This window comes from Quercus suber, unplaced genomic scaffold, assembly GCF_002906115.3.
Source record: "Quercus suber isolate HL8 unplaced genomic scaffold, Cork oak 2.0 scaffold_294, whole genome shotgun sequence".
Taxonomy (NCBI): Eukaryota; Viridiplantae; Streptophyta; class Magnoliopsida; order Fagales; family Fagaceae; genus Quercus; species Quercus suber.
The window spans coordinates 119547-130331 of record NW_027069750.1 but is presented as its reverse complement, the minus strand read 5'-3'; the positions used below and the strand labels follow the sequence as shown (position 1 = coordinate 130331).

Genomic DNA, 10785 nt, shown 5'->3' with positions numbered 1-10785 from the left:
TTTTCTCATGAACTAGGTGATCAAGGGAAACATTTTCCAGGTATTCAAGAAACGTTCTAGCTTCCGAGGCCACCAAATTCTGCCAACCTCAACATTCTAGTAATGTTAGTTATAAGGCACTTGATACACTTGTGCTTGTGGAAGTCATTTTCTTGGACTTGCTTACATTCTTCTCTTCTCTTCTCTTCTCTTTTTTGGTTCACTTTGCATCCGGAAATTCTAGCCTGTTTTGTCGTGAGCCCGTCTAGCTCAGTTGGTAGAGCGCAAGGCTCTTAACCTTGTGGTCGTGGGTTCGAGCCCCACGGTGGGCGTTTCATTTTTTTTTTTTTTTTTTTTTAACGAAGAAGAACTTTTCTCAGTGTTGTTGAACGATTCCATTGAACTGCTCTTATAAAATGCTCTCTAATCATTTCTTTTCTCTTATGTTGTCCTCTTTCTTTCCTACTAGAAAAATATTTTAAAAATCCAACAAAAATGAAGGAAAAATGAGAGAGAGAAAGAACCTTTTGGGTGTGAAAAAACTATAAATAGAATGAAAAAAAGAGTTGTAAATTTACAATAAGAGGAGGGGACTAAGAAAAGCAAAAAATAAAGGCAGATAAAAGAATAGAAGAAAAGTGCTATTAAGTTAAACAGTAGTCGGCAGATGAAAATGTAAAAGAGATGGAAAAGTTATAAAAAGTATAACAATAAGTTGAAAAATTAATAAGAAAAGGTAAAAGAGATGGGAAAGTTATAAAAAGTATAACAAAAAGTTGAAAAATTAATAAAAAAACAAAATAAGAGAGGGAATGTTAAAAATGAGTGAATGATGTGGTCATTGATGTGGCTCAACAAGAGTATAGCAATAATAAATGCTATGCTTCAGTTTTTAGTTATATATAGATATAGATATAGACATAAATAGATATCGATTAATATTGATTGACTGAGTGATTAGTGAGAAGTCATCTCATATGTTGAACAAAAATACACGTCTCAGTTAATAAAAGAAAAAAAAAAGAACTAAAATTACTATAGACACCTCACAAAGATAAGCAGTGTTTGACCTAATCAACAACAGACTATAAGCCAACTAAAACACATGCAAGTCATGCCCTAATACAATTCCTCAATGTTTACACAATTTTTTTTTTGGTGGAGGAACCAATAAGAAAATATTTTATAAATAAACTAAATTAGCTTGGAATACAAAATTCAGCCCAGACGGTAGATCTTCTATCCATGCATTAAGATCTGCAAATAAAACTGCTCTTCTAGCAAGGGAATGAGCAAGCTGGTTGTCCTCCCTTTTTGCACGTTTGAAGCTATATTTATGAAAAACCTCTGATAGCAATCAAATCTCTTCAATAACATGACCAAACATAGTTTTTGATGGTGCCTGGTTGTTGATAGCTGTGACAACTCTCTGGCTATCTCCTTCGAACTCCACCTTAGAAATGCAAAGTTCTCTATTAAAACATACTGCCCTGCTAGCTGCCAAGGCTTCCACCAAATCTACTGAGTGAGGTAGCGTAATTTTTTGGCTAAGGGCTGCTATTACATTCCCATAGGCATCCCGAATCACTACACCAATACCAGCTAGGAAGAGCTTAGAGAAAATCGATCCATCAAAATTTGCTTTGTACATTCCTTCACTTGGAGGGTTCCACCTAACCGGACTCCTTGGTTGCACATCTCTAAGAATTTTTTGTTGCACATCGAGCAATTCATTGAGTAGTTCCTTAGCTTTCAATGCCACTTCTGTCAAAGTCCATGTCGGTTGCTTTTCTCTGATCCTATTTCTTCTTTGCCAAAGGCACCAGGTAATCATAGAAAATAATGCCACTTTGAGAGAAGGAGCTTGTTCAATCACTATAGTAGCCAATTCAACAAACGATCTAAACTTGGAGGAAGTTAATTTCTGACCGCCAAACTAATAGAGCCTGGTCACATAGCCACAAGGCATGTGAGCAATCTTCTAAGTGTTCCCCACAGTAACGGCATTGATTTTCCTTGAGGACATTCCGTTTGAATAAGTTTTGCTTGGTCAGGAGAGAATCTTTTGGCAGCACGCCACTTGAAGTGTCTAAATTTGTTTGGGACTTGAATTTTCTAGATTTTATTCCACGGTTTGTTTGAAGTTTCAGCACTATAGCAATTTGGAAGGCAATTGTAGAATTCAGAAACCAGCATCCAGTAGGCAGTTATTACAGAATATTCACCATCCTGAGACAGCAACCAAATGAGTGTATCCTTGTTGCTGTAGTTGCTGATAGCTTTTCTCTTGATACACTGCTTCCCAATGTTTCCACTTTGCATATGAAAATTGACACTTTTAAGTTTGACTATGTATGTCCCTTGAAATCCATTCCATAATAAGAAATCAGAAAAGCAAGCCAAACTCATTTGAACTGTCTGGAAACTCAAATAATCAATGGAGAGCTTTTCATTCTACACTCTCTCTATAGCCTTGTTTCTATGTTTGTGTTATGACACAACACATTGCCAACAAGCTTACCTGAACAATTCACAGCTCAATTGCACTAGCGACCCTTCTATATCAAAAGGGTACCTATGCAATCGTCCTCTACAAACATGCAAATCCTACGTAACCTTCAGGTCCCAACCACCCTATGACACTGCCAAAAGCATTGCCGATTTGCTTGGATCCGATGCCTCCCTCATTGCTTCAATAAACAATGTCTCAAATATCTTCGACAGCATTCCAGCTGATAAGTTGTCTACAGTTCCAATTACATGCTTATGTTCCGGCACTATCTACCAGTACTATGCTCATTACACAGCCAAGAAATCAGATACATATTTTCATATAGCAAATGATACTTACCAAGGCCTTACCACTTGCCAGGCACTGACTGGTCAAAACTACTATAATAGTGGAGATATTCCGGTGGGCACAGAGCTGACGGTTCCAGTGAGATGTGCATGCCCAACTGAGAATCAGACGGAGAATGGAGTCATCTCCTTGCTCGATTATATGGTGAAAAGAAATGATACAGTTTTATCAATTGCAAAGGCTTTTGGGGTGAGTGTGTGGAGCGTATTAGAGGCAAACATGTTGTCACAGAATAGCACTATCTATCCATTTACACCTATTCTGGTTCCTCTGGAAAGCGAAACTTGCACTACAAATCCGGGTAGTTTCTTTTGCGACTGTCCTAATGGCTATGCTGCAGATGGTGTCAGCTGCAAAACCGATCCTAGAAAGTTTCCGATCAAATGGATTGCTCTATTAGGTATCTCTCTCTCTCTCTCTCTCTCTCTCTCTCTCTCTCTCGCTATGTATGTGTTTGTGTGTATTAGCTAGCTGTTGTCTTGAAGAAACAAACTTGATTGGTTGGAGTAATTAAGTAGTCACATCCCATATCAACTAGTAGTAACCAATAATCAGTGATTAATATCCTTGTATCTAATATCAAAACCTCACAGAAAGAAAGGAAAATTGCGTTCTCTATATGTTTGAGCATGCTCACAGAATCTAGCTATTTTGCACTCTTTGGAATCAAGACATACAATCCCAAAATTGTCTTGGCGATAGGTTTTTAATCAAAATCAAATTAGGCTATCCGCAAATTCTCCAAGGATAACCAGAATCACACACACACACACATTTACCCATTAAATTTTCTAAATATGATCGATGAAGGTCTAATTTAGATTAGTCTGTCAACTAAAGTACTAATGAAAGAATTACACAGATTTCATATAGTTTGATCAATTTTTTATTCTTTACTTCAGGTATTGGCATTGGCATGGGATTCTTGTGTCTATTTCTTTTAGGCTACAAGTTATATCAGTTCCTAAAGAAAAGAAAACACAGAATTCTTAAGGAAAAATTGTTCAAGCAAAACGGTGGCTTCTTGTTACAAGAAAAATTATCAACTTATGGAAGTAGTGAGAAAGCAAAGATATTCACTGCAGAGGAACTGCAAAGGGCAACAGACAGCTACAACAAAAGCAGATTTCTTGGTCAAGGAGGCTATGGCACAGTTTATAAAGGAATGTTACCTGATGGCCATATAGTTGCAGTTAAAAAGTCAAAAGGAATCGATAAAAGCAAAATTGAGCAATTCATTAATGAGGTTGTCATTCTTTCCCAGATCAATCATAGAAACATTGTCAAATTATTGGGTTGTTGTTTGGAGACCGACTATCCGTTACTTGTTTATGAATTTATTCCTAATGGAACCCTTTCCCAACATATCCATCCACAAAAAGATCTTGAATTATCACTTTCATGGGAGAACCGCATTAGAATTGCATGTGAAGTTGCTGGAGCAGTAGCATATATGCATGGTGCAGCTTCAATCCCCATCCTTCATCGAGACATCAAATCTTCCAACATTCTCTTGGATGATAAGTATGCTGCCAAAGTGTCTGACTTTGGTACATCAAGAGCAGTCCCGGATGATAAAACTCACCTCACCACAGAAGTTAAAGGAACTTTGGGGTACTTGGACCCAGAGTACTTCCAGTCAAGTCAACTCACAGATAAAAGTGACGTATATAGCTTTGGAGTTGTGATTGTAGAGCTTCTAACCGGGCAAAAACCAATTTCTTTTGCGAGAGATGAAGAAGAGAGAAATCTTGTTTCGCACTTCATTGCAATGACAAAGGAGGATAGACTGCATCAGATTTTACAACCTCAAGTCGCTAGAGAAGCAAGTAGAGAGGATATTCATGCTATTGCAAATCTGGCAATGAGATGTTTGAGATTGAATGGAAAAAAGCGGCCTACAATGAAAGAAGTTTCGATGGAGCTGGAAGCTTTGAGAATATCTCAAAAAGGCTTAGAGAATTTCCAAATGCTTAGAGAATTTCCAAGAGCCTCATTTATTGAAAGATGAAGTATCATCCATAGGCAGCACAAGGGAAAGCCAAGAATCCTCGGAGGTATTCTCCTTGATAGGCAGCACAAAGAGTTTGCATCGATCTTGAAATCAGCTTGATAGAGCAACTCTTTTCTTTCTTCTGTAGTCTTAACAGAGGTATTCACCTTTCAAAGAATTGTGAAGGGAAATGATTTTTAAAGTAATGAACTTATAAGCTCATTCCTCCTAAGCATCAATTGTCACATCCCAAACCCAAAGGGTTCAAAGTAATGAACTTATAAGTAATAAAATTATGTGATAAAATATTCACAGGCCAAAATCTTCACAACATAAGTCAGAGCACTATAACATATTTACAACGATACAACTAAAAATCATATGCCTCCAAAAATACATGAATATAATCCGAAGACCAAATGATTTAACATAAAGTCACAGTGCTCTCTAGAATATACAACCCCAGCAACAAATCTTGGTCTAACAAACCTAAGGCTAACTCAGGAGCCCAACTTCCAATAAAATTAACTATTGCCACCAAAAGTTAGCAAGACTAGAACACTAACTATTTATAACGTGAATCTCCCAGAAAGCATTGTAGTCCAATCACAATCAGTAAAGGCTAGTACACCGTTCCTGTATATTATAGGGGTGTTACTGCTCACAAACCCATAATCTTTAGGAAATTAGCATAGTGTTTCCAAGAAAATTTCATCATGAGTAACCTAACCAGGTTAGTCTCCATACATTTGTAATAAAGTAAATTTATCAAAATTTTAAGATCTATTTTATTTTTTGATAAAAATAACCCACTAAATAATTTAATATATTGTATACAAAATTCCTAGAACAAAAAAAAAAGTTCCAACTCTCACACAAAACAAAACAAAACAAAACCAAAAATACAAAAACACAAACAAAATCAAAATTATATATATTCTCATGAACTAGGTGAAGGGATACATTTTCCAGGAATTCAAGCAACGTTTCAGCTTCCAAGGCACCAAATTTTGCCAATCTCAACATTCTAGTAATCAAAAAAGAATGGATCGTGTTTAACATGCCAATTAATTTACTGCACATAACAGATTCAGGTGTCACTCACACACCAGGGTAGTGATAGATTTCAGTTTCCAGGGCCTCAAGTAATGTAAAATGATCTCAAACCCGAGTACCTAAAACAAGTAACAGGTAAAATGTGAATTGGTCAAGACTAATTAAATTTCAGACAGAAATCTAAATATCAAAAATTGATAATCATTTGAATGCCAAAATAAATAGCATACATGTTTAAACAGTTGAATAATGTTACAAACAGTTCAGAATGATAATGATCATCACTGATGCTCTACATCGAGCCAGAATAAGAGAGACGTTGGAGCATAAATGACTCGTACTCGCTGCAATTCCAGGCCCCCACTTGTTAAAACGGCCTTTGCACCTCCTTCAATGCGAGTTTGAGAGACAAAAACACCATCACTATGGCTATTCAACGAGGAAGAGAGCTGCTGAGTAGCACTGGCTGTACTCACAATCGGGCATGACAGATAGTCCAAGGGGTTCAAGTTCAACTCACATTGAAGAACACATCCATCTATAGTTAGCCTTCCATTTCTATGAAGCAAGCAGCAACCAAGCTCTGCCTTCACTGTTAGGTTTGCCAGTTTAATACATTAATTTTTTCTTAAAAATATTTTTGCACCCCTTACTTAAATCTTATACACCTCTATTATAAGTATTTATTACTCTAAAATAAGAGCTAGTATTTGTGAATTGTAAATGTCACTCTTTACTATAAATTTTTATTATATGAGTATGTCACTTTTCGACCCATCTGGCGAACTAAAGGTAATTTTGAGGTTTGTGATGGCAAGGATAATGTTCTATTGCTTGCGTTTGAGATGGAAGTGGATGCGGAGAAGGTGCTTCAAGGGCAACCATGGGCGTTCGACAGACATCTAGTGGCGGTGAAGCGATATGATGGGGCGGAACCAGTCCATCACATAGTTTTTAAGTCGGCCACCTTTTGGGTTCAGATCCATAATCTCCCATTTCAGCTATTAACGGTGGAAGCGGCTCTCAATATCGGTGAAACGATTGGAGTAGTGAGCCGGCCAAAGGATATCGGAGAAATGAAGGGGGGAAATTTCATGAGAGTTAGAGTCAAGATTGATATTACGAAACCGCTGTGTAGAGGCAGGAAAATTTCTTGGGATCAATCCGGTGAGGGATGGGCAGCGTTTATGTATGAGCGACTGCCAAACATTTGCTACTGGTGCGGACTCATGTCGCATGATGATAAAGACTGTGATTTGTGGCTGAGCAGTCGTGGTTCGCTCCGTGTAGAGGATCAGCAATATGGGTCATGGATTCGAGCCCCTCAGTTCAACCATGGTAAGAAGACTGTTATTGAGGTTCAGGGATATGACAACCAAAGGAGAATGAAGCCACACCACGGTAATTCCTCAGAGGAGCAAGCTGATAAGTTGACGTCGGACAGGCCGAGAAGGATGGAGGCGGGTAACTCTGTTATAACAGTGCCGATGGAGTTGAACGGCGGTGGGAGTGAGCTAGTGGGCGAGGCACAGAGGCATGAGCTGGAAGGGCGTAAATCATGGAACAAGATCCCGGATTTCGAGGAGATCCTGCAGGACATTGATGACGCTATCCAAAAAGTGCCCATGATCCCGAATTCAGAGCATGTTGATCCCGAAATTCCTGCAAATCAGAGCGACAGTTACTGTAAACTGATAGATATTGCAGTTATGGAGGCTGATCGTGGTTGGGAAAATCAAGATGGAGATTTGAATGGAAAGTTGATGAGTACGGAGGGTGGCACCGTGGTAGATAATATAGCATTTAAAGTGGGCTGGGCTGAAATGGGCTTGGAAGAGATGAAAAATAAGAACAAGCCCAACAAGAGTGGAAGTAAAGGAAAACAAAAAATAAGGCCCACTTGCGGACCAGTGGTGTCTAAAACAAAAAATGCTAATAAAGGGGAAATGGGCTTAAGTGAGGGTACGTGGAGGAGAGTTGCGAGCCCATGCAACCATGCAAGCTCTCCTTTGGACGTAGAGGTTGGTTTGAAGAGGAAGTCCACAAGTTTAAGCAGTGAGATAGCTGAGGGGATAACACAGGAAAAGAATAAGAAGTTGAATATGGAGGAAGTCAGTTCAAAAACGGCGGAGGTTGCTGAGCAACCCCGCCGAGACCAATGAGTCTCTTAAGATGGAACTGCCAGGGGCTTGGGAACCTCCGGACAGTTAAAGCCTTAGAGAAGGCGGTTAATAAAGAAGAGCCCAACATTGTCTTCTTGATGGAGACGAAGTCGAATAGGGAATGGATGGAGCAAGTTAAGGATCGATGTAAGATGAAGCATGGATTAATCGTCCCTAGCGATGGTAGTAGAGGTGGTTTGGCCATGTTATGGAAAGAAGGGATTAAAGTGGAGGTTAAGACATATTCTCAGGAACATGTAGACGTCTGGATAGAAGGAGGTTGGAACGGAAGTCACTGGCACCTCACGGGATTTTATGGGAATCCTGATACAGCGAGGAGATCGGAGTCCTGGGCTAAGTTAAAATATCTCAAGGGTACGTCGTCACTCCCTTGGCTCGTTATTGGTGATTTCAACGAGATCACCGGTCTTTCGGAGAAGGAAGGAGGGCGGCCTAGACCGAGGAGGCAGATGGAGATTTTTAATGATGCCATAAATCATTGTGGGTTACGGGAGGTGGGTTTCATTTGACCGAAGTTCACATGGCTGTATCAGCGGTCAGATGGCACTCAAATTCGAGAAAGGCTTGACAGGGCGCTCGCTACCAAGGAGTGGTTCGATGTTTTTCCCACAGCAAAGCTTTACCACCTTTCGTCGTCGGCATCTGACCACTCACCACTTTCACTTCATTTAGAGCGGAAGAGGAGGCAAAAGAAAATAAAGAAATCCTTCCGTTTCGAATCAATGTGGTTGAAGGATAGCAGATGTGAGGATATTGTCATAGCTGCATGGAAGGAGGGACTACAAACAGGGACAGGTGGATTTTTGAGGAGTTGTTTGGAGCATTGTAGACATGACTTAGAGGCATGGAACAAAGAGGAATTCGGCCATGTGGGAAGGAAAATTGCTGAATTACAACGTAGGTTGGAATGGTTGGAACTACAACCAGCAAGTCCAAACATGTCAGTGATATGAGGATTACGAGAGCTGACCTGAACTGTTGGTTAGAGAAAGAAGATGAGATGTGGCGCCAACGATCAAGGCTGAACTGGTTCCTGGAGGGAGACAGAAACACCAGTTTTTTTCATGCAAAAGCTTCTGCGAGATACCAAAAAAATTTTATTGAAGGCCTGGAGGATGAGCAAGGGAGGTGGCAGGAGGATGAGGCGAAGGTGGGAGATATTGCGATAGACTACTTTGAGAAGCTTTTCACTTCAAGCAGACCTGAGGATTTTACTAACATCCTTAATGCTATCCAACCAAAAGTGACGACAGCAATGAATGAAGAGCTGACTCGTACGTTTACAGCACAGGAAATTAGAGTGGCCTTGAAGCAGATGTACCCCCTCAAAGCCCCTGGACCTAATGGCATGCCCCCTTTATTTTTCCAACACTTCTGGAGCACTTGCAGTGAAGTTGTGACGTCTACAGTATTGAATTTTCTCAACCATGGTATGTCCCCACCTAACTTTAATGAAACACATATTGTGCTTATTCCAAAAATAAAGGAACCAAAAACAGTTTCTGATTATAGGCCTATTAGCCTCTGCAACGTTGTTTATAAGCTTGCCTCAAAAGCAATAGCAAATAGGTTGAAAAAAGTTCTACCGTCCATTATTAGTGAAACCCAAAGTGCTTTCGTGCATGGTAGGTTAATCACTGATAATGTTTTAGTAGCTTTTGAGATCATGCATCATATTAGTCAGAAAAAAGGAGGTAAAGTAGGGGAGATGGCTTTAAAACTTGATATGAGTAAGGCCTATGATAGGGTGGAGTGGACTTGTTTGGAAAAAATAATGGAAAAATTGGGCTTTGATGACAAATGGCGAAAGCTGATCATGCTATGTGTTACTACTGTTACTTATGCCATTAAGATCAACGGTAGTCCTAGGGGTCATATTATTCCTTCGAGGGGTATCCGTCAAGGAGATCCCCTATCACCCTATTTGTTCCTATTGTGTGCAGAGGGACTATCAGGATTGATTAAAGCATCGGTGTGCAATGGCAATATGGAGGGGATTGCAATATGCCGTGGGGGTCCAAAGCTGTCCCACTTATTTTTTGCAGATGATAGTCTCATTTTCTGCAAAGCTTCCTTAGCAGAATGTGACACGCTCCAACGAGTCCTAGAAATGTATGAAGCAGCTTCAGGCCAACAGCTAAATAAGGCAAAAACTTCCCTATTTTTCAGTAGCAACACTCCTAAGGAGATCCAGGAGGAGATTAAAAGGAGATTTGGTGCCCAAGTAATCAAACAGCATGAAAAGTATTTAGGCTTGCCTTCCCTTGTGGGAAGAAACAAAAGAAGTACTTTCAATGACATAAAGGAGAAGTTAGGGAGGAAATTATCTGGGTGGAAGGAGAAGATGTTATCAAAAGCTGGGAAAGAAATCCTGATTAAGGCAGTGGCCCTAGCTATACCAACCTACACTATGAGTTGTTTCAAGTTGCCGGATTCCCTTTGTGATGAATTGACAGCCATGATTAGGAAGTTTTGGTGGGGACAAAGGAAGGATGAGAAGAAAATCCCGTGGTTGAGTTGGGAGAAGATGTGTGAACCAAAGGCAAACGGAGGTATGGGTTTCAAGAACCTAAAACTTTTTAATTTGGCTTTGTTGGCAAAACAAGGATGGAGACTCCAGGTAGGCCGTGACTCTTTAGTTTATCGAGTCCTAAAGGCCAAATATTTCCCACGGTGTGATTTTATAGATGCTACAATTGGCAAGAACCCATCGT

The 10785-nt window shown here is 39.7% G+C and overlaps 3 protein-coding genes and 1 non-coding gene across 4 annotated transcripts; 3 read left to right on the top strand and 1 right to left on the bottom strand.

Moving 5' to 3' along the window:
• Nucleotides 1-238: 238 nt before the first annotated feature.
• Nucleotides 239-311, top strand: TRNAK-CUU (transfer RNA lysine (anticodon CUU)). The gene has a single exon. It is a non-coding gene; the product is annotated as a tRNA-Lys (tRNA).
• A 1025-nt stretch (nucleotides 312-1336) lies between these two features.
• LOC111991758 (uncharacterized) lies at nucleotides 1337-1813 on the bottom strand. The gene has a single exon (XM_024023560.1). It carries the CDS (start codon nucleotides 1811-1813, stop codon nucleotides 1337-1339), a length of 477 nt encoding a protein of 158 aa, XP_023879328.1.
• Nucleotides 1814-2416: 603 nt separating this feature from the next.
• On the top strand, nucleotides 2417-4850 carry LOC111991760 (wall-associated receptor kinase-like 22). The gene is made up of 2 exons (XM_024023561.1): nucleotides 2417-3239; nucleotides 3742-4850. Exons 1-2 carry the CDS (start codon nucleotides 2417-2419, stop codon nucleotides 4848-4850), a joined length of 1932 nt encoding a protein of 643 aa, XP_023879329.1.
• Nucleotides 4851-8046: 3196 nt separating this feature from the next.
• Nucleotides 8047-9024, top strand: LOC111991761 (uncharacterized). Its single transcript, XM_024023562.1, has 2 exons — nucleotides 8047-8565; nucleotides 8605-9024. Exons 1-2 carry the CDS (start codon nucleotides 8047-8049, stop codon nucleotides 9022-9024), a joined length of 939 nt encoding a protein of 312 aa, XP_023879330.1.
• Nucleotides 9025-10785: the final 1761 nt, after the last annotated feature.